Below are 24,760 nucleotides of genomic sequence, written 5' to 3' on the forward strand. Positions count from 1 at the left end.
GGTCCCAAAGCTCCCCTCTCCGATGAAGTTTGTGAGTAAGTACCCTGACATTTTCTGTGTTTTAAACACACAACGGTTGTTACGCATGACACATAACTTTAAGGATGTCATGACAACCGATGATATTCTAGAATTTTCTCCTAAAACCATGACAACCATCAAAACAACAAGAGTCCTTCAAATTACAAATAACATGTAATTGGCTTGTACAGCACAGCATGGCATTAAATCATTGTGTAACTACTGGACATGTGCCATCAACAGGGCACCGCAGGAAACATGGGTAAAACAATAAAATTATTATTAAGTTATTAAAATATTCTTGTACACCTACAGTTTAAATTTAAAGTATGTGTTTAGTATGTATTTAGATTTTTCTGCCTAAGTTTACAAATACTAGAACTTATATACCTGGGGTGATATTAAAGGCAATTAAAGCAATGGTGTGAGCTTGCAGGTAGTGTTCACCTTCAATCCACGATCAGGCTTTTTAATTATCTGTCAGAGCTGTGCTCACTGACCCAGACTAATGCATCATTTCATGTGCATGGGGAAAGGTTGGGTTAACACCCCAGCCTGTATCTTTCGAGAAATAAAACCCCATTAAGTTACAGAAAGCTGGAGGGCTCCAGCTCAGGACGGGAGGTGAAAAAAAAAACACAGAAAATCGCAGATTCACTGGCTATTAAGTCTGAAGGAGCTGCAGCAGATTGGCCCCATATGCAAGCATTTGGACAATTATTTATAACACACAAACAAATCAACCACAACCTTTGTCCTGGACGTCAGTGCCACTATATAAGTATCCATCCTCATGCAGTTTCTCTTGCCAAGTTTGCTTGTGCATCTCTCCCTATCAATACATTTATTATTTTTATTTCAATAGCCAGGTTATTTTTAACTGCTAGACTGCTGCTCTGCCTTTTTCACCATATTGCAACACAACCACGACATGACACACACACACAAAGCAGTGTTTCCCATCCTTGAAATTAGGGAGCAGCCAACCCCTCCAACTTACCTTATTTACCTTATTTACCTTATTTGCACGATGACATGTGGTTTCTGTCTCTACATGGTGGTGTTTTTATAATTCACTGCTGCTGTCTGCACACATGGGCCCGGTGCGCATATACACAGATTGTCATTTTAATGTGTTTAATTTGTTTGGCTCTCAGCATATCACCTAAAACAATATATATACAAAGCATAAACCAGTAAACTGAACATGATTATTGATGAGTTACATTTTTCCAGCAGGTACCAGAGAAACAGTACCATTGCACCCATGATTATTAGACCAGAATCTTGCATGTGCGTGTGAGATGAAATCAAACGTTGACCACAAACAAGTCTTAATTGAGAAGAAACAAAAAGATTCTTCATTCTTTGGTGTCCTTTCAAAGCTCAGTAAAGCTGGATGTTGTATATAGCATCTCTCCACTGTATACTTCTTGTAAATCATGTCATGCCTTAAGAACTGTTCCTGTTGCCTTTCCACCACATCCAACCAGTTTGACCGTTAACACAGAACCTCCGCTCACTAGACATGGTCTCCACTTTCTCAGGTCATCTTTGCATGCCTGTCTGCACAAATGCACTGAGTTTCTGTGTGTCTGATAATCTGTGGTAAGATTACATGTTAGATTGAAAAAAGATTACAGATGTGTTCCCTTTTTGACTGTCATGACATTAATAAATACAAATAAAAAGAGATGTGCATCATTTGATTATTTGTTGATATCATTATTATTAGCCATGCACAAACTTACACTAACAGCAGCAAGACCCAGAAGCAGACTGACAGCTTAGGTTGAGGGTTTCTTTAATGAACTAAACGACAGCAGAGGAGGCAGTTGTGGGCAGGAGAGGGAGTCCAGATGAGGTCCAGGTGTACCAGCAGCCAGCACCCAGGAAACCACGCCCAGCCACTCTGAAACAAAAACACCTCTCACCGAGAGGAAGAGCATAGATAGCAGGCATAGGCATAAGGCCATAAACACAAGATCAAAACATAACTCCAGTACAGTTATGTAGTGGATGAGCAGTGTGCTGTAATGAAAAACAGTTCTTCTGTATAGTCTTCACGGATAGTGAGTCAAGGTTAATGAGTTTGAGGGGGATCAATTTATTAATTGTAACATTTCTAACACCACCACACATAGGTGAGAGAGAGACAGAGACCGGGAAACTGAGTAAACACTCTAAGTTCAGTTCAGTCATACAAAGAGTCTGTGTTTCACAAAGTGGTCAAACCTGTACCATCAAATCAAAGAAGCCATGAGCAGGAACAAGGGAAACATCACCACACCTTTGACTTTATGTAACAATCATTATCAGATTAGAATTTTCTAACAGATGTTAAAAAGTCACCCTAAAAACTACATGCCAATGCATCAACATTTGAATAAATCATTCATATAACTGTTCAGGTTATATACATATAAAATACATAAAAAGACATTTAAACAAGATGGCAGGAGCAAGGTGAAGTCAGGACAAAGGAGATTCATGTTGGCAGGTCTGATTATTTATAAGCCGTGGGCAGCTTATAAATTGTCCAAGTGGAGGACAAGACAGACCATGAATGATTTTAAACATTAAAACATAAAAATGTTTTACCCATAGCGTGCATAAAGCCCTTTACAGACTCAAACTCTCCCCGCCTACACACCTACAGAATACTTGCAGCTCCGCCCTGTGTACTTCCTGGGAATGACATGTATTACAGGTTTACCTTGAAATGAAGACAACTGATTGGTTTATACTGAGTCACCTAAAGTGTTTGATAGGTCAATGACAGCTGATGACAGCCTAGTGCTTGTCTAACAAATATCAGTGTAGATTAAGGTGTTGTTGCTGCTCACTCAGTGGTTGTTTGAGCAGGACTCCAGTGTAAGTACCTGCTAATATTCTGATTTATCCTTTTGATGGTGCTGTATGTAACTAAGTAGAACTCGCTTTACTATGATTATTACTTAGATTATTCCTAAATCAGGTAGAATAGGTGGAGATTTTTAAATATGATGATCATCTGTTGATTCTTTTTTCAAATTCTAACTTCCTATACTTTCCTTCAGTTGCCAATGGCTGGTCTACCTTCTTCTGAGCCACTCGCAGAAGTAATTAAAGAAGTACTCCAGAACAGTGATCAAACCCTGGCTGTAGAAAAGATCAATGAGTTTTTAGACAAGCAGAACAACATTCCACTCAACATCGCTGTCACTGGAGAGTCTGGCTCTGGTAAATCCACCTTTGTTAATGCCTTCAGAGGCAATAAACAATGGAGATGATGGAGCTGCACCCACTGGTTGTGTAGAAACCACCACAGAGGTTACAGCATACCCTCATCCAAACTATCCTATGTGGTCTTATGGGATCTCCCTGGTATCGGCACCACCAAGTTTCCAGCTAATAAGTACAAGAAGCATGTTGGACTGGAGAAGTATGACTTCTTCATCATCATCTCAGACACTCGCTTCAGAGAAAATGACGTCAGACTGGCTAAGAAGATCAGGAAGATGAAGAAGAAGTTCTACTTTGTCCGCTCAAAGATCGACAGGGATTTACAAAGTGAGAAGAAATTACGTGCAAGAGTAACTTTGACAGAGAGAAGACTTTAACCAAAATCAGGGACAACTGCATTCAAGGTTAGTTCACACTGAGGACATGTTCCCACCTGTGATGGTGTTCGCCATCATGCTCACACAACCCTAGCTTCCAGACTGCACACACTCACACAGTCTAATGTTGTGATCTTACAGATCTTACTAGAAGCAAATTTAATGTTGAGTTTCTATAGTCACAAACACTCTTTCTCATATGACATAATATTAAATACAATTTCCTTTTTTCATTCTGACCATTATGATGGTGTATTAAGGCCAGATGTCTTTACTAAGATTTGGTCCTTAAGTCCTTTTTAATGAGCACAGTGACCACAAACAGACTGATTTAATTTTATTTTTCTTTTCTTTTCTAACACAGGTCTTCAGAAAGAAGGCTTTGAGTCTCCACAGGTCTTCCTGGGGTCCAGCTTTAACCTCCATGACTTTGACTTCCCTCAGCTACAGGAGACATTAGAGACAGAACTTCCTGAACACAAAAGGATGCTCTCCTGAGAACCACAACCCATCACCAGCCTGGAGATCATCAAGAAAAAAAAAAAACGCTTTTAAGTCCAAAATAAAATACTATGCTGCTGCCTCTGCAGTAGGAGCAGCTGTTCCTGTTCCTGGTCTTTCTATTGCTGTTGATGTAGGCATACTTATTGCTGCTATCACGCAGTACGTGGTTGGGTTTGGTCTCGATGTCTCAACGCTGCAGAGACTTGCTGCAAGGATAAATGTTCCTTTTAAGGATCTGATGTCTGTCACAGTTTCACCGCTGGCTGCAAAAAGAGTAACCCGAGACCTTGTCGTGAGGGTGCTGTCTTCACTAGCAGGCACGGCTGCACTGATGGCAACAGAGGAAGGCTCCAGATTAATTCCAATTCTCGGAATCCCAGTATCAATGGGCGTCTCTTTTATCACAACCTACAAAGGTCTGAATCATATCCTCGACATGCTCACTGAAGATTCAGAGAGAGTCTTTAAAAGGGCTTTGACACCTCAGAGTGATGCATCATATTCGTAAACATATGCTGATATAGATATTCAGTGTGTTAAGGCTTCCTGCTTTCTGTCAGGTTTTTTCCATTATGTCACACAATCACTGTAAAAAGGTCTGGAGGTGTGGAGTTTTCAGTACATTACAGCAGATGATGTTAGTAGGAGCTACTTTGCCAATTGTTTATTGGAATAATTTGTTTATTTTTTGGGTTAGTTAGTTAGTGGGTATTATTCGCATGTTTATTTAATGTAAATTAGTTATTGATTTAGTTTAATTTATTGTTGCAATTTAGTGTCACTAGGGGGCACCAAGGTTATATTTATTAGGTAAGCAGGTAGACACAGGTAGACCAGAATGCCCTGGGTGGGCTAATGGTTTTTTACCAGCGCAAGAGACACAGCAGGGACAAGTTTGTCTGGTGTCTGCCTGAACACGGACTAAATAAACCTGCCATCAAAATGATTTTTTGGAATGGACATTGAGTTTTTTCTGCCAAATCCCCACGGTGCATATGAGTGATTGTTTGATTTTAGTTGATCGGTTTTGTTTAGTTAGAGTTTCAAATATTTTCGACAAATAGTCACTACAATGTTAGTAATATGTAACATCCACCAACCACAGCCATAATAACCCAGATATCTCTTTGTTCTGTTCTTGTACGTTTGATTTATGTCCCCCTCTCTTGTATAAATAAATATGATTCTCCTGTGTAGGTATAAAGTAGTCACATTAGTGCACATGATTTTTTTTCACAAGACATAATTCACTGATGTACTGTGTTACTGAGTCTGTCTGACGCCTGTAAGACTAATTGTGATTAATGTTTGCTGACCTCTAGTGGTCGTGGTGAGGAAAAAGAACAGATGAAATGATTGCGATTTGTAATTATTAAAACAATGAACAGCATTGTTTTAATCCTTCTTCTCTGCCATTTCTTCTTTAACCAAAAACAATGTTTGGAATTTCAGGTAGGTACCACTCAGCTGGCTTATCTTAACAGAGGGGAGTGCCAATCAATTGGCACCCCCTGCTTGTGTTGTCCTGCAGACTGTCTGGATGGAATGATGTTAACCACAGTATAAATTGTCTGTCTGTGCTCACCAGAAGGAATTTCAGGTAGGTACCACTCACCACTGTATTATTATATTGAGTGTCTGATTATAACTTATGTGGCCAGTCAGGTGCTTTTAGTGAACACTAAAAGTGAAGCAAATAGTAAATCCTCTATTAGTTACACTGAACTACGTCCTCAATAGAAACAGAAGCTCTGACGGCTCTGCACACCTGTTCATGAGTGTAACGCACACACCTGCAACAGACCCACTGATAATGATGCTGGTCATTTGACACGTCACAGTCTGGGTGCATAGAGCCTGACAGTCACCTCCTTCCTGCTGCCACACTAAACTACTTTTCATCTGTACTACACACAGCAGCATGAACACAGCTAAGAAGCCATCGGCCACACTTCAGAACCATGGAGGGTGAAACAGCGAGCACACAACCACAGCAAACCAGCACTATGATCAAATATCAAATATCTTACACTATGATGACGGCTGAGTTGGTAAATACACAGATAATTCAGCATCACGACTTTTCTCAGATACACATTAACACAGACTGCAAACAGCAGCAGCAGCAAGCAGAGTGAAACAGTCAGCACGACAGTTCTGTTCTATCCTCAGGGCAGGCAGAGAAACACCATTGAACAGTGCCTGTGATTTAAATGTTAAACTTATTGTGGCTTGTTGAGCTCCTGCACTTTTGTCAAAAACACAATTTCACTTGTCAAATTGTATGTTTTAATTGTCACATTTTGTAATTGTTTTATTGACATGTGCTGCTGACCTATCATTTTATATATATTTTATCAGGTTAAATAAAGGTTGATAGAGACAGCTATGGCATAATATTTGTGAATTTATTGTGAGCGCAGGCGAATAAAAACTCCAAGCATGTCAATTATATGTTGAGGAGAAAATGTAATACTGTAAGGAAAAAATATTTTCGAGCACACAATAACTGAATTTGAGCAGACAAAAACATGTTTCCTTTGCTCAAATAAAGTGTCATCTACACACAAAATTACCTATTTCCTTCAGTTTTCAGGTTCTTTCTCCTCGCCTTGCACTCTCTCTCCACTTCTCCTTATCTGCCTGCCCAGTTCAGCCTTCCTGCTTGCACAACTATTACACACATGCCAGAATTCTGATACACCAGTTTGACATTCATGCTGCCATTCATGGAAGAAAAAGCTGCCTGTGTTTGTAAGTATATATGTATGCCCAGCTGATGACTACCTGGAGGTCTTTATGTCAACTTTCTTCTTTTAGAATACTCAAACTCTTCCTCAGTCTCAAATATGCAGTGAATACTTTACATACATTCTTGTAAATCACGTGATTAGGTATTTAGTTTAGGCTGTTTGCCCTCTGATGACTGTATAAAGTTGTCCAGTAGTTGAACTCATACAGCTTACTGTAACTCTTTTAAAAATCACAAACGTCTCTGCTCAGTCTGTTTTAACAGGACTCCTGTGTAAGTATCTGCCAAAATTCTACTTCCGTTTAATCTTATGTAGTTGAAATTATGTACTCAGATTACTACTGACATGGATTTTGTCTGTGGCAGGTAAGATAGTAAGACAGTGAGAACATCATCCATTAACAGAAGAAATTAAAGAAGCCCTGCAGAACAATGAGCAAAACCTAGCTGTAGAAAAGATAAATGCATTTTTGGAGGAGCTGAACAACATTTCACTCAACATCACTGTCACTAGAGAATGTGGCTCTGGTAAATCCACCTTTGTTAATGCCTTCAGAGGCATAAAAAATGGAGATGAGGGAGCTGCTCCCACTGGTTGTGTAGAAACCACCACAGAGGTTACAGCATACCACCATCCAAACTATCCTAATGTGGTCTTATGGGATCTCCCTGGTATCGGCACCACCAAGTTTCCAGCTAATAAGTACAAGAAGCATGTTGGACTGAAGAAGTTTGACTTCTTCATCATCATCTCAGACACTCGCTTCAGAGAAAACGATGTCAAACTTCTACTTTGTCCGCTCAAAGATCGACAGTGATTTATATAATGAAAAAAAGAATCAGAGAGAGTTCGACAGAGAGGAGACTCTGATAAAAATCAAGGAGAACTGCATTCAAGGTAAGAGTGCACCAATATTCAATGTTACCCTATTACAATGTTTTTTACAATTTGTTTTCCTTTGACACAACCCTCCCTTCTGTAGCCTACTTCTTGTAAATCAGGTGTTTTACAAACATCACCTCCTACTTGAGAACTGATGGCTTAGACTATGCCACCTGAAGCGTTTTCATTGGTCACTGCATTGTGATAAAATCCTATAACAGGTAGTTGATCTGACCTGCATAAACCTCATTGGAACTTATTTCATAAGGGAAATGTCTGTATGAGTAAGTATCTGCTAATATTGCAATTTATTCTTTAATAATGTATCAACAGTGTTGAGGTAACTGGTAAATCCACCTTTGTTAATGCCTTCAGAGGCCTAAAACGTGGAGATAAGGGAGCTGCACCTACTGGTTGTAATGAAACCACCACAGAGATTACAGCATATCCCCATCCAAACTATCCTAAGGTGATCCTATGGGATCTCCCTGGAGTTGGCACCCCCCAGGTTTTCGAGCTGATAAGTACCTGGACAATGTTGGACTGGACAAGTTTGACTTCTTCATCATCATCTCAGCCACTCGTTTCACAGAAAACAATGTGAAACTCGCTCGGGAGATTCAGAAGATGAAGAAGAAGTTCTACTTTGTCCGCTGCAAGATTGACAGTGATTTATATAATGAAGAGCAGGATTTCAAGACCAAGTTTGACAGAGAGAAGACTCTGATGGAAATCAGACAAAACTGCATTCAAAGTAAGTTTCTGAATTAATATTGAATGTTATCCTCTTACAGTGTTAAAATGCAGTTGCATAGGTGTCATTTACAAAGAGTTTGGGCTGGCGCACATACACAGATGAGTAGCAGCCAGCGGCCAACACGTTTGCTAATGTTCAGGTTAATACTATAGGAGTATTGTGGCCTTAGAGGCCAACAAGAAGCAGATTAGTGTGCACTGGCAGTGTCTGAACATAAATGCAGGCATGCATACACTTTTTTATTATCCTAAGCATGGAGGGGTAGGCTGGTGCAGCATCACAGTGTGACAGATATGGCACACTGGTAGTGCCAGAACTGACTGTTGTGTTCTGTATTGCTGCTACAGCGGCTATACTTCAAAATAGAGACACAATTTAAGACCCGTGTTATATGTATGTAAAAACAAAAAAACATTAAAAAAAGCTGTGATTATATTATATTTCAGACATCATGTTCCTGCAAATGAGGAGCCACACAGAATAAAATGCAGGGGTTGCAGCCCCCTAATGTCCCCCTCGTGGCACAAACTTCTTTTCATAATTTCGTCCTTTTCTTTTGTATTACATATTTTAACTGTTTTGAAATGTTGAGCTGACCAAACGATAGTTATTCATTTTGTCAGAATTCAGATTTTACTTATTATCTATACATATTGCATCTATTTAAATACAGTTGTAGTGTTCATCAGAATATTTGTGTGTTTTCATAAAATTAAAAAAATAAGTTTGACAGAAAGAGTTATTTGATCTATATCCTGATATGTATCATAAAAAAAACAATCCTCAAGTCCAGTTGCCTCGATTTAAATCACTTTCCTCATTTTAGCACACATTAATTACTGTACATTGTTTACAGATAATCTGGTGAGTTGACTTAAGAGTTATATTAACTCTGAAACATTTTGTATACTACAAACAGATCTTAAAGCTGAAGGCCTTACGTCCCCAGAGGTCTTCCTGGTGTCCAGCTTTAAACTCGGTAAGTTCGACTTCCCTCTGTTACAGAAGACATTAGAGAGACAAATCCCCAGACACAAGAGGGACGCTCTGCTGTTTGCCATGCCCACCATCAACTCGGAGATCATCACGAAAAAGAAAGAAGTTTTCCAGTCCAGCATTAAATACCATGCCCTGGTATCTGCAGCAATAGCAGCTGTTCCTGTTCCTGACCTGTCTTTTGCTGTTGATCTAACTCTACTGCTTAGAGTTCTCAAAGAGTATATACTTGAGCTTGGTCTTGATAAGTCGTCACTGGAAAGACTTGCTGCCAGCTCAGATGTGCCATATGATGATTTGAGATCTGTCATTAAATCACCACTGGCTGCAGAAAAAATAACCTGTGAGCTCATCCTGAAGGCGTTGACCGCATTAGCAGGCACAGCTGTGCTCATGGCAGCAGAGGAAGGGTCCAGATTCATTCCAATATTTGGAATTCCAGTAGCAATGGGCCTCTCTTTCACCACAACCTACAGAGCTCTGAATCATTTCCTGGATGTGCTTGCTGAAGATGCACAGAGAGTCTTTATAAAGGCTCTGGGTGTGGACACCTCAGTGTGATGCATCATACGGTTTCTAACTGAATACCAGCTGCGAATTTAGTCAAATATAGTTTTTTTTAAAAAAATAAAAACTATATTTGACTTGATTTGAAATAAAGATTAATCACTTTATTATGGCCTCAATCAGTCTCATTTATGTTATTAGTGCAGGACAGGAAATTTGAGAAAAATAAGATATTATTGTGTAAATGTTATAAAATGCTTATTATTGCGATTGTATTGTATAGTTACAATTGTAATTGTAATCATTTACGTAGGTGTATAGCATGTTAGAATCACTGCATTTATTTTGTTGCACACTGCAAGTTTCACCTCACTATTTCAGATTTGTTGGGGCCTCAGTCCTCTTTCTGTTCATGCCAGATCCTCTAGAGCTCTCACACCGCAAGTGCACTGAACTCTGGGTAGTTTTCACTTGAAGCAAAATATCTACTGTAATGCTTGTTAAATTATTACATGTCCATCCATCCATCATCCATTAACTTGCTTCGTCCTGCAGTGCAGGGTCACGTGGAGCCTATCCCAGCTAACTATAGGTGAGAGGCATGCAGACAAACAACCCTCACACTCGCAATTTAGAGTGACCAATTGACCTAGCATCTTTAGAATGTAGGCACAGGGAGAACACAGTGGAAAGATTTACATTATTTATTGCCATAGTTATTTTTTATTGGGTGTCTAAATAACTTGTTTATAAAATGTAAATTACATTTATATAATTCGAATTATGCATTTATAATAGTAATAATTATAATAATTATTATATTTTATATAATTATTGTTTATTGCCATTGCCACGACCACGACCTGCTGCTGCCATGCTTTGTTTGTTTTCACCGACTACAGTCACTACGGCAAGTAAAGAAGGTTATAATACAGTGAAAAAGTCAAAGTGGACCCAGTGCACGTTCACAATGTTCACAATGCGCTGATTAGGTGAACCATACTGCAGACTTTTTTAGCAAACTTTCTAGGTTCGTTTTAAATGGGGTCTGGGTACGGTTGGAGCATTCACACAAAAAATGTGTCATTGATCTGAATTTGAGTTCGAAATACACCATATCTATCCATCCATCCATCCATCTTCTACCGCTTATCCGGGGCCGGGTCGCGGGGGCAGCAGTCTAAGCAGGGACACCCAAACTTCCCTCTCACCAGACACTTCCTCCAGCTCCTCTGGGGAATCCGAGGCGTTCCCAGGCCAGCCGAGAGACATAGTCTCTCCACCGCGTCCTGGGTCTTCCCCGGGGCCTCCTCCCAGTGGGACATGCCCGGAACACCTCCCCAGGGAGGCGTCCAGGAGGCATCCGAACCAGATGCCCGAGCCACCTCAGCTGGCTCCTTTCGATGTGGAGGAGCAGCGGCTCTACTCCGAGCTCCTCTCGGGTGACTGAGCTTCTCACCCTATCTCTAAGGGAGCGCCCAGCCACCCTTCGAAGGAAACTCATTTCGGCCGCCTGTATTCGCGATCTCATTCTTTCGGTCACTACCCAAAGCTCATGACCATAGGTGAGGGTAGGAACGTAGATTGACCGGTAAATCGAGAGCCTCGCCTTCCGGCTCAGCTCCTTCTTCACCACAACAGACCGGTACAGCGACCGCATTACTGCGGAAGCTGCACCGATCCGTCTGTCAATCTCCCGCTCCATTTTCCCCTCACTCGTGAACGAGACCCCGAGATACACAAACTCCTCCACTTGGGGCAGGAGCTCTCCTCCGACCCAGAGAGGACAGACTACCTTTTTCCGGTCGAGAACCATGGCCTCAGACTTGGAGGTGCTGATTCTCATCCCAGCCGCTTCACACTCGGCTGCAAACCGTCCCAGTGCACACTGGAGGTCCCGGCTCGATGAAGCCAACAGGACAACATCATCTGCAAAAAGCAGAGATGAAATCCTATGGTTCCCGAACCAGATCCCCTCCGGTCCCTCGCTGCGCCTAGAAATTCTGTCCATAAAATTATGAACAGAACCGGTGACAAAGGGCAGCCCTGCCGGAGTCCAACATGCACTGGGAACAGGTCTGACTTACTGCCGGCAATACGAACCAAACTCCTGCTCCGGCCATACAGGGACCTAACGGCCCTCAACAGAGGGCCACGGACCCCATACTCCCAGAGCACCTCCCACAAGACGCCGCGAGGGACACGGTCGAACGCCTTCTCCAAGTCCACAAAACCATGAACCCTCCAGCACCCTGCGGAGGGTATAGAGCTGGTCCAGTGTTCCGCGGCCAGGACGAAAACCACATTGCTCCTCCTTAATCCGAGGTTCGACTATAGGCCTAATTCTCCTCTCCAGTACCCTGGTGTAGACTTTCCCAGGGAGGCTGAGGAGTGTGATCCCCCTGTAGTTGGAGCACACCCTCCGGTCCCCCTTTTTTAAAAAGAGGGACCACCACCCCGGTCTGCCAGTCCAGCGGCACTGCCCCCGATTGCCACGCGATGTTGCAGAGGCGTGTCAACCAAGACAGCCCCACAACATCCAGAGACTTAAGGTACCCAGGGCGAATCTCATCCACCCCCGGTGCCTTGCCGCCGGGGAGCTTTTTGACTACCTCGGCAACTTCAGCACAGGTGATGAACGAGTCCACCACTGAGTCATCAGCCTCCGCTTCCATAATGGAAGGCGTGTTGGTGGGATTGAGGAGGCCCTCAAAGTACTCTTTCCACCGTCCAACCACCCCCTCAGTCGAGGTCAACAGCTCCCCACCTCCACTGAATACAGTGTTGGCAGAGTACTGCTTCCCCCTCCTGAGGCGCCGGACGGTTTGCCAGAATCTCTTTGAGGCTGACCGATAGTCCTCCTCCATGGCCTCCCCGAACTCCTCCCAGGCCCGAGTTTTTGCCTCTACAACTGCCCTTGCTGCAGCACGCTTGGCCTGCCGATACCTATCAGCTGCTTCAGGAGTCCCACAAGCCAACCAGGCCCGATAGGACTCCTTCTTCAGCTTGACGGCATCCCTGACCTCCGGTGTCCACCACCGGGTCCGGGGATTGCCGCCACGACAGGCACCAGAGGCCTTGCGGCCGCAGCTTCGGACTGCTGCATCGACAATGGAGGTGGAAAACATAGTCCACTCCGACTCAATGTCTCCAGCCTCCCTCGGAATCTGGGTGAAGCTCTCCCGGAGGTGGGAGTTGAAGATCTCCCTAGCGGAGGGTTCGGCCAAACGCTCCCAGCAGACCCGCACAGTACGTTTGGGCCTGCCGGACCCGTCCAGCCTCTTCCCCCGCCAACGGATCCAACTCACCACCAGGTAGTGATCAGTTGACAGCTCAGCCCCTCTCTTCACCCGAGTGTCCAAAACACAAGGTCGAAGGTCGGCTGACACGATTACAAAATCGATCATCGACCTCCGGCCTAGGGTGTCCTGGTGCCAGGTGCACCGATGGACAACCTTGTGCTCGAACATGGTGTTCGTTATGGACAAACAATGCCCAGCACAGAAGTCCAATAACAAAACACCACTCGGGTTCAGATCGGGGAGGCCGTTCCTCCCAATCACGCCTCTCCAGGTGTTACTGTCACTGCCCACGTGGGCGTTGAAGTCTCCCAGCAAGATGACAGAGTCCCCGGTTGGGGTGCCATCCAGCACCCCTCCCAGAGACTGTAAGAAGGTCAAGTACTCTACACTGCTGTTCGGCGCATACGCCGAAACCACAGTGAGAGACCTCTCCCCAACCCGGAGGCGCAGGGAGGCGACCCTCTCACATACTGGGGAAAACTCCAACACATGGCAGCTAAGCTGTGGGGCTATAAGCAAGCCCACACCAGCCCGCCGCCTCTCACCATGGGCAACTCCAGAATAGAAGAGAGTCCAACCCCTCTCAAGGAGTTGAGTTCCAGAACCCAAGCTGTGCGTGGAGGCGAGCCCGACTATATCTAGTCGGTACCGCTCGGCCTCCCGCACAAGCTCAGGCTCCTTCCCCCCCAGCGAGGTGACATTCCATGTCCCCAGAGCCAGTTTCTGTGTCCGGTGATCAGGTCGCCGAGGCCCCCGCCTTCGACTGCCACCCAATCCACTCTGCACCGGCCCCTTACGGTTCCTCCCACCGGTGGTGGGCCCATGGGAGGTCGGCCCCACGTCGCTCCTTCGGGCTAAGCCCGGCCGGGCCTGGTGGGGAAAGGCCCGGCCACCAGGCGCTCGCATTCGAGCCCCAACCCCGGGCCTGGCTCCAGGGTGGGGCCCCGGCTGCGCCATACCGGGCGACGTCACGGTCCTTGATTTTGCTTGCCTCATAAGGGGGTTTTTGGACCGCTCTTAGTCTGGCCCATCACCCAGGACCTGTTTGCCTTGGGAGACCCTGCTGGGGGCATTAAGCCCCCGACAACATAGCTCCTAGGATCATCTGGGCACTCAAACCCCTCCACCACAGTAAGGTGGCGGTCCATGGAGGGGTACACCATATCTATGGTCTTTATATGCACAAGTAGTTGGAGGTCAACACTGAGAGAATGTGAGGGCATTCCCCCTTTTGGAAAAAAAAAGGAAGCACAATGCCATTATTGCAATTACTGCCAGGGAATGGCGTAACATGTGAACTTAAAGTGGAGAACTTCACTACATTAAAGTCAATGACAAAACACCAACACTTTATCACGTACATATCCAACAGCAACAAAGCCACACTGCCATCAGTCTTGCATCCGTTTTCTTCTTTCAGCTATCACAACAAGTGTAACATTGTCCAATATTTACTATAGTTTGGTCACTTTCTAGCTTCCTGTTGTTTGTTTGCCACACATGTTCCTCTTCACTGGCGCTGCCATAACCTCCACTCAGATAATAACAGGCTAGATCTATCTTAACAGTTTGCTGGTGGTTAGCTCCTCCTTTGAGCAGCTCTAATATAGATACATGCCACAAAGCATGTCATATTTAGTTTCTGTGTGTCCTGTGTGGATCGGCTTCATACTGTTGAGTTAATATGCCATAAAAATTAATTTGCAGCATTATTTCAAGGGACAAAGAGGCATAGTATTAGTTAAAATATACACATCATTTCCTTAAAGACCCAAATAAGCAACTGACAACTACACAGCAGCACTGTCTGAATCTTCACTTCAGACAGGTCAGCTTTCAGTTTATAAACTACACACATATAAACTACATAAACTTGTGTTTGGACACACAAAGTGATTGTTTGGAGGGTGCAACCCCCATTAAAATACATGGGATCTGCCCTGAGAGGAGTAAAATGAGGATTTTAGGAATGATTCAGCTTGTATAATAATTTCAGCTTTTGTTCAGAGTAATTCAACTCTTGTTCTGCCATTCAGCTTCTATTCATATGCATTCTGATGTGTTTTTTCATATTTTAAGAATTCAAAGCAATCGTTCAAATAAGCTTTTAAAGCAATGCTTCAGCTCCTGCAATCAAACTTGCATTTTCTTCAGGAAATTATTTTTCTAGTTATTATTTTAATCAATATGCAACATTTATCTTAATATTAAAAATAAACTTTGAATTCATGTGGATGTGAGCAAAATGTTCAACTGTTTGGATATTGTTGACTGTAACAATGTGGTGAGTTTACTGGCCTCCAGTGGTGACTGTGAGAAACTACAACAGATACAAAAAATGTCATATGGACATTTTTTGATCATAGATGTCAAAAAATTATTTTTATAACCATATTTGATTTTTTAATCAAACAATCAATGCACCCTATAACATATTCTAACACTAGGTGAAGTTCTACACTTTCACATTCAGTAGGTACAATTACAACATCTGACTCAGCTCTAACAGTGGAGGTGCTGCAGGATGCTGCATCATGGCTTCAAAGCTGACCTCAACCTGCTGCCCTTAGAGCACACCTCCATCACCTTTCTTCTGGATGAACTGCAGAATGCTGCTGTCAACATATCAGGGTGTCACACTGCAGCCAGGACAAGAGTGAGGATAGAGGCATATATCATGTGTATGAAGCAGTCACATCAATCTATTGCTAATATATTCAATGTCAAATTCAAGTCTTTTCTTCAACTTTCCTGCTCTTTTTATTCTGTTTTCATGACTGAAACTGCAACAATTACTGATGTGATTCCACACAGTGATTTCTCTCAGTTATTCAGCAACTCACTTGTTCAAACTGGACAAATGGCTCAAAATATTTTTGAATAAAACATGACAGCTGTAAGTGCAGGAGGTAACAGATGAGGGTAGGTTTAACCTGGTTGGACTTAAACTTGCTTCTAATACTCGGTGAGAGTGAGAGTGAGAGAGAGCATTCTGCCCAGCAACCACAGCAGCCTCATCAGTGCACCTAAAACACACACAAAGAAACCAACAACAGATAAGAGTCCACAAGGTGGCGACAAGTCACCTCACCACATCCACTTTCTACACAACTACGGCTCACTGTCAGCACTCAGTGCGTCAACACACTCATCCAGCATCAACATCCGTCCTCTGAGGTACTTTGAGGATGTGACAGCAGCTGTGTCAGAGCTCAGAGACAAACTACAGGACACTCTGAGACAGAAAAAAAGTTCACTGGGGAAAATGTATTAATATGATTAATTAATCATATTAACATATAAATCGATCTTTAAAAAATAATATAAGAATCTATTCAGATTAAGCCCAACACCATGCAGGGTGATTGGCATTTGCCAGAGAACACCAAGACTGGCATATTCACCGTTGGCGCCCTGTGTTCTTCACGGATGAGAGCAGGTTCACACTGAGCATGTGTTAGACGTGAGTCTGGAGACACCATCGAGAACATTCTGCTGCCTGCAACATCCTCCAGCATTATTACTTATTCATTTTTTGCCTTTCTGGTTTTGGACCTCTACTCATTCTCATAGAAACCTTGAATAAAACTGAACTTGCCTCTCCCTTATTGACTCTCACATTGTTTTGATATTACACAGCACACTCCAATATTGACAGACCTCTGTTTGTCTCCTTCAACTCATGTTGTATCACACTCACTTTCTACCTCAGTTATGTAATGTGTTTTCTGACCAAGTTCTTTCCTTGAGTGTGTTGTCTTGTGTGAGGCATCTCCTCTGTGGCTTCTGATGTAGAGATTCAGGTGAACAGGGAGGTGACACCAGTGGTGTCAGGAGTTCAGCCAAGTGCTTAGCCACATTGTATGTGACTGAGTTTGTGCTGCTGATGATGGGTCTGAGGGGGACTTGTGTATCTTGGGGAGTCCATACAGGCGTGGAGTGGCTTCCCCAGGATACAGTCGGAAGTAGAGCTTGCGGTTGATGCTTTGGTCCTTCTCCTACCCACAGCCAGAAAGCCCCCACCTGCTCTTATCCTTTTAAATTGAGAAACTTTTAGCCTTTTAAACCACTGATTTTTATTGTCCATTTGTAATAAAATTGTATTCTTGGATTTGGAACCTTGTGCCTTGCCTGCCTGGGTACTGAACCTGAGTACGTTTCTCTTTAAAAATTGTGATTTCCTCACTGGAGTACTGGAGTCCTCGGGCACTCTCCCGAGGTGGCGTATTTGTCACGTGTTAGTAAGCTGGTCATCTCGCCAGCGTGTCGCCACATTAAGCTGGAAAAACCTTCCCTTAACAGAGGTGGTGGCCTCAGACATCGTCTTTCTACCACTTATAATGCAGTGATTCCATCCATTCCCAGCACATATATTCTTCTCTCACACACATATATTCTTACCTACATCCGTTTCCACTATTCTTTCTCTCTCACTCACATATATTCTTACTCTCACACACATATATGAATGTAAAATAAGAATATATGTATGTGAGAGGGAGAATATATGTATGTGAGAGGGAGAATATGTGTGTGTGAGAGTGTCAGACTGCATTATGTCTTGTACGGCCCCTCATAGCTACCTAGGGGGCATATTGTACAGGGGGCTACGACTCACCACACCCATTGTGCAATAGTAATGTTTCAAAATCCCAGAATTTGTTTACCGTATTATCCAGACTATAAGTCGCACTTTTTTTTCATCCTTTGGCTGGGTATGCGACTTATACTCAGGGGTATACTCAGGTGCGAGTTATCTATGAAAAAATATACAACTAGTTAGCCTTGCGTCCTGACGTCCCATTACAAATATAATGGCAGCTGTTCTGTCCCTCTCCTGATGGTTCTCTTCCACCTCCAGCTTGTCCACACTTTGCATTCCAAGCATAGATGACACGCATGTTCACGGAACGTGTGCTTGCAGCTGAGCCTCTGCCTGAACCTCAGACCTCACCTGGCAACAAGGAATTCTATTTTCTGATTGGTCGATATGTCGCTAATTCCAGACAGCTATGTGAGCGCACAGAAGTCTGCCTTTTACTCATCCTGTGAAGTTTGGGTGGGGTCAAATAAAACGTATGAATTCATTTGTTTGATCCTCAGATCACAAACATATTTTTTAGACAGTTCATTTTTTTTAATAAAATATAACCAGAAAACAATGTGGAATGATTTACAAACATGAAGTGAAATTCAACTATATGCTCTCGTCAGGAACCTTTTTTGTTGCCTTGGAGAGTCTCCACTGCCACCTGCTGGCTGTTTTAACTTGTGAATCCATCCATTAATGGAATAGATAGCTTTGAATCATGCAACAGGAACATTCACATTTTCTTAAATCAAATTATTCTTACCTATCAGTCCATTTATTAAAAAACTAAGTAAGGTCACTGATAATGGGAAATCATCACTTTAAGTGCAGAAAAAAACAATCAATCATCAGTGTACAGTTTTGTCTGTCCAAGCCATCAATTAAAATGGAAAGTCAACATAGAATTGGAAAGGATGTTTGCATTGGCAAGTAAAGCAGTAAAGCCAATGGAGACAATGTCCTCTCTTCTGTCTCCTGCCAACAAATTTCAGCTTCTTTAGCAATTCAGAGCAGTTTTTAATATGTTAATGTGGAAAAGTGAAATAAGCGATAAGGGCATGCTCTTCATAACATAATGTTGTTGACATAGTGAGGAGTCAAAGCAAATATTCAGACTTTTCCTTCCTTCCACTATTCTGGGCTGTGTTGTATTCCCCGGACTTGTGGAATAGATCATCATTTCACTTCATCACTTCAGTTGTGATGCTTCAAAAGTTTACTAGTAAGATTCTGCTGTGACTTAATATGAAACTATGAAGTTCCCTGTTACTAACAGACATGGTGGATAAATCAACAGGAAGTGTGGAGGTTTTTGCAAATTTGCAGAAATATGAATGCTGAGTATCAGCACTGTGGTGCAGCGGTTAGCCATGTCGCAAAAAGGTTCCTGGTTCAATTCCAGCTGCAGCCTTACTTTGTGGAGTTTGCACATTCTCCCTGTGCCTGTGTGGGTTTTCTCTGGTTTGCTCTGGCCTCCTCCTACATACCAAAGACTTGTTAGTTTAATTTAAATTGCCCGTAAGTGTGAATTAAGTTTGTTTGTTCATGTTTGCCCTATTATAGACTGGTGACCTGTAGATAGGTTGATAGGCTGGGATAGGTTCCAGCCCCCCATGACCCTGCACTGCAGGAGGAAGCGGATTCAGGGAAGAGGATGGATGGATGGATGCTGACTATGGTAGAACAATTTGAGGACAGTGTGCAACATTTACACTAAATGGTAGGATTACCGCTGCTCCTCCACATCAGGAGTCAGCTGAGGTGGCTCGGGCATCTGTTTCGGATGCCTCCTGGATGCCTCTTTGGGGAGGTGTTCCAGGCATCTGTGTGTGTCCGGTGAGAGGGAAGTCTGGGTGTCCCTGCTTAGACTGCTGCCCCTGCGACCCGGCCCCGGATAAGCGGTTGAAGATGGATGGATGGATTAATACAGGAAGGCAGGCATCCCTGAGGGAAATTTAGGCTCTCAGGAAAATCACAGCTTATCAATGAATTGTTAATCTAACGATAAGGTCATTTAATAAACGATTAATGAATGAATCGATAATTTGCATATACCAGGTTAGTTGTTATGATGTACTTTGGGCTGTATGTTGGTTGTTTTTTGGGTTTGCTCTGCCCCCTATGGGCAGTTCTTTTCTTTTCAGGAAGGCTGGGCATGGTTTCCAGTTGGTTGGAGGCTGGCACACCTCCGCTCCATCTGTGCTCTTTCTCAATATAAGTGTGTGTCTGTCTGGTAACTTTCACTCCACCTAGAAACCACTTTTGTGACGTATTTGCTGTGAATACTTTTTGTGATTCAACTAATGACTCTGTGTTTTTGTTCTTTTTCCCTAGATGCTGTAGCAAACCACTCCAACCAGCCTCCAGCCAGCCACGCCGTTTTTGCGTCACAACATTTTTGCTTAGGATTATTCTCTGTTTTTGGACTTACCTGAGTGTTTTCAATTATTAAAACTTCACTAAATCCTTCCCTCTATGGCAGGGGTGTCCAGACTACGGCCCGCGGGCCAACTGCAGCCCACGGTAGGATTAGACAGCTTCTATCTTAAAATGTGTTATTTTTGGCCCGCCAGCCAAACACAGTAAATCATACAAAATCAACAATTCTTATTTTCATTCTAACTCATTGTGTAACATTTGCATGATTCTCTGAGCAGAACATTATCACTCTCTCTCTGTCTGCATCGTCACAGAGCGTCACAGTGCTGTAGGGCTTGGTTGTTGGTTACAGCTACGCAGAGGGCTCTGATGGTGCAAAACACCAGTTCAGCACTTCGACACAATTCACCCCGAGACTAAACATGCTTCTGCATCTGTACAAGTGCAGTTCTCCAAAACTACGGAGCCCCTCTGTGACATGGTTGAAAAATAAATAAATTGTGGCCACAAATGATGTATAACATGCGCACGAAATATTGTTTTTTTAGTTGTAGTAGTAGTAGCCCTATTATAATTCATGGTCTGGGAGCGGGCTGCCCGGCCAGGGAGCAACCTCCCCATGCAGCAATGAGCATCCCTCCCTGGGGAATGTGCTGAAGCACTGGGGAGCTCCAGGAAGGCAGGGGAGTGGAGCGGAGCTCCCTGCCATAAGAGGAGTCAAAGCAACACGATGGAGAGGAAGAGGGACGCTCATCGCTCCCTGCTGCACGGGAGGCTGCGTCCTGGCCGGGGAGCCTGTTAGTGTCTTTGTACCTGCAGCTGGATAAAAGCAATTCTCCAGAAATGCGAACATTTGTAAACAATTAATTAGTTAGTGTCATGGGAGCAGACTGTCTGTTATAAACTGTGATGTTTTATTGGTGCAGCAATGAGCAGTCCTTCTTTGCTTGTTAACAATATCTGTTGTTATACTGTCAGATGTACAGTGAGTGTAGATGCGGTCATTCAGTACGCATCTGTCGTAAGGCATGTCATCACGTTTTTACGTCTCGTTGGCATGCACTGCAAACCTGTGTAAACATTAAATTACCAGACCCTTTGAGATCAGCACTAAATGACTCCCACCTAGTCTACCAGACATTTTATTGATGTCTGCTGCTCCTAAACCAGACCTGCCACATATGATCAGATCTCACCTGCACAGTAGAGTCGATAACTTGCCTGTTGCTCTGTTATCACAACCACACAGTTTCTGAAAGTTTTAAATTTATGCTGTAAATTCATATAACATGTTCTGATCTGTTGATCTGAATGCTACGATGTTATTTTGTTTGTTGTGTGAAATGAAATATATTACATAACAGCATACACATTTTTAAAATAATAAAATAATGTCATTGGCGACTGTTGGCCCTCGGAGACTTTCACATTATCAAATGTGACCCTCCCCAAAAAAGGTTGGACACCCCTGCTGAATGGTCACATTTTTACTGCCTGTTAGCAACATATTTTCCATCATTAGTCTGTCTTTATCTCACCCAAAACAATAAATAACTAATTTCCTTCCTCTCCACCCACAAAAAAGACACCGCCCCTGTATCCCACATTATATGTCACAAAGTGAAACTACTGTTTCAAACCAGACAAATCCACCGGTGTGGAAGGGCTCAAAGGCTGAGATCAAGGCAAGTATTTTAAAAATGCAAACCTTTAATGTTGTGAGGCAGCTGTAAGTTTTTTTCATTTTGGTTTTATATTTTTTTAATCATTCATTTTATATTTTAGTATACCACTCATTATTCACTAGTTCACACAAGTTCTTTTTCCATTATCACTGATCAACAAATTTAAGAAAACAATATCTGCAAGACATTAAATGACATAGACTTTTCACTATGTCATGGAAGGTAATTATTATTTTTACCTCTCTTTTACTGCAGATATCAAGATTCATCATGGATGCTGACCTTGATCCTGAAATTAAAGAAGCACTCCATAACAGTGATCAAATCCTGGCTGTTGAAATGATTAAGAAGCTTTTGGACAAGCAGAACAACACACCTGTCAACATTGCTGTCACTGGAGAGTCTGGCTCTGGTAAATCCAGTTTTGTTAATGCCTTCAGGGGCCTAGACAACAGAGATGAGGGAGCTGCACCCACTGGTTGTGTAGAAACCACCAGAGAAGTTACAGAATACCCCAATCCAAACTATCCTAATGTGACCTTATGGGATCTCCCTGGTATCGGCACCACCAAGTTTCCAGCTGACAAGTATCTGGAGCATGTTGGACTGGAGAAGTTTGACTTCTTCATCATTGTCTCAGCCACTCGCTTCAGAGAAAATGACGTCAAACTTGCTCAGGAGATTCAGAAGATGGGGAAGAGGTTCTACTTTGTCCGCTCAAAGATCGACAGTGATTTACAAAATGAAGAAAGGAGTCAGAGAGAGTTTGACAGAGAGAAGACTCTGATAAAAATCAGAGAGAACTGCATTCAAGGTAAGAGTGCACCAATACATTAAAATCAGTTCAAACATTAGATACAAACAAGCAGCAAATTAATTATTATGAAATGATCGTTTTCATTGTTTAGTGCTCTTCACTTCTATGCATGAGACAATCCTGCAACTCCTCATTAGGTAATATGCAGCCAGGTCTTTAAAGTTTGGGAATCAGAATCAGAAATACTTTATTAATCCTTGGAGGGAAATTGCTTTTATGGCTGCTGCTATGCAATGTCATACAATGACATGCAAGGCGTGCCACACAAAAAATGGTTTGTAGTTGCAATACATACATTTAACACAATCACATAATGACATGACACTTGAACACAGTACATGTGGTAACGTGCTGGAATTTTTTCATGAATACAGAGGGTGAGGGAGGAAAACAAAGATACGAAGGCAGATGTGAAGGGAGGGTGGAGGTATGAAGGGGAATGTATGTGCGTCAGTTCATGAAGAGTGATTGCGATTATATGACTGAGACTGCCAAGCTGTTTACAGGCCAGTTCATCAGTTGTCCTTGAAGGGAGATGTGAGTTGCACAGGAGTTTAGATAAGAGCACAGCTGCTGAGCTATTCTTAAAGTGCTGCCAATGTGGCAGTGTGCGATGTCACAGGCAGTTAATCTGAAGTAACGGAAACACTGAGGACATCTCTCAACCTCATCATTTGTATTTACATCTGTTTCTTCATGTGGCAACCTTGTTAACATACTACACTTTTTTCACAGGTCTTCAGAAAGAAGGTTTTGAGTCTCCACAGGTCTTCCTGGTGTCCAGCTTTCAACTCCATGAGTTTGACTTCTCTCTGCTACAGGAGACATTAGAGAGAGAACTTCCTGAACACAAGAGGAAAGCTCTGCTGTTTGCCATGCCCATTGTCAATCTGAGGGTCATTGAGAAAAAGAAAAAGGCTTTTATGTCCCAAATTAAATACTATGCCCTTGGATCTGCAGCTGGAGCAACTGTTCCTGTTCCTGGTCTTTCACTTGCTGTTGATGTAGGCATACTGGTTGCTACTATCACACAGTATGTCTTTGGGTTTGGTCTTGATGTCTCAACAATGAAAAAACTCGCTGCCAGGTCAGGTGTGCCATATGATGATCTGGTTAAAGTTGTTCATTCTCATCTGTCAGCAAAACAAATAACCGAAGATCTTGTCCTGAAGGTGTTGGCCTCATTAGCAGGCACAGCTGCATTGCTGGCAATAGAGGAAGGAACACGATTCATTCCATTAGTTGGAATCCCATTAGCAATGGGCCTCTCTTCCTTCACAACCTACAGAGCTCTGCAGTTTTTCCCTAATGAGCTTGCTGAAGATGCAGAGAGAGTCTTTAAAAGAGTCACCTCAGAGTGAAGCATCATATTTTTCAGGTTCACATTTTAACCAACAGGGTTTTCATAGATGATCTATTAGAGGATTTCAGCTCCTTTATTCTTAACAGTGCAGAAACACCAGAAGAATGTCACCTTGTTTTTCACATACATTTACATGCTATGATTCATGTGTAAAATGTGGAACATACTGAGTATTGTTGTGATGCTTTTTCTATGTCTTCATTTGGCTTTCACATGCACCATATTGATGATGATACTTTTCTTCTTGCTCTTCCTGTACCTTGCATTGTTAAGAAAAAAACAATAAACAATCAATTGTAAATGAAAAAAGCACGGGAGCATTACAACAACTACTTACAGCTCTGCTAGCCAATGAAGCATTCACCACCACAGAGCTTGGAAGTGGAACTGTAAACTTCATCACTACATCCTGTAGCAAAACATTTGCGACCCCTTATCCTTATTAGCCTGGTAGTTGGCAAAACCAGCACAGCAGGTTAGCTAATGCTATTGTCGGACTTCTACAATGAGAGGGGCGCAACAGCTGCTCTGGTCTAAAGACAGCCCCTCATTGGCATATTAGGAATGAAAATAAATACAAAACAGTGAGAAATAAAAACTA

General features: G+C 42.8%; 2 protein-coding genes across 2 annotated transcripts; both read left to right on the forward strand.

The window, feature by feature from the left end:
- The first annotated feature begins 6,088 nt into the window (after positions 1–6,088).
- Positions 6,089–10,076, forward strand: LOC114429636 (interferon-inducible GTPase 5-like). The gene is made up of 4 exons (XM_028398337.1): positions 6,089–6,095; positions 7,285–7,567; positions 8,257–8,516; positions 9,439–10,076. The coding sequence occupies exons 1-4, from the start codon at positions 6,089–6,091 to the stop codon at positions 10,074–10,076; spliced, it is 1,188 nt and encodes a 395-aa protein (XP_028254138.1).
- Positions 10,077–21,640: 11,564 nt separating this feature from the next.
- On the forward strand, positions 21,641–24,468 carry LOC114429639 (interferon-inducible GTPase 5-like). Its single transcript, XM_028398340.1, has 3 exons — positions 21,641–21,979; positions 22,235–22,793; positions 23,532–24,468. Exons 1-3 carry the CDS (start codon positions 21,905–21,907, stop codon positions 24,155–24,157), a joined length of 1,260 nt encoding a protein of 419 aa, XP_028254141.1. The 5' UTR covers positions 21,641–21,904; the 3' UTR covers positions 24,158–24,468.
- Positions 24,469–24,760: the final 292 nt, after the last annotated feature.

The sequence above is a fragment of the Parambassis ranga genome, unplaced genomic scaffold (assembly GCF_900634625.1).
Source record: "Parambassis ranga unplaced genomic scaffold, fParRan2.1 scaffold_184_arrow_ctg1, whole genome shotgun sequence".
NCBI classification, from domain to species: domain Eukaryota; kingdom Metazoa; phylum Chordata; class Actinopteri; family Ambassidae; genus Parambassis; species Parambassis ranga.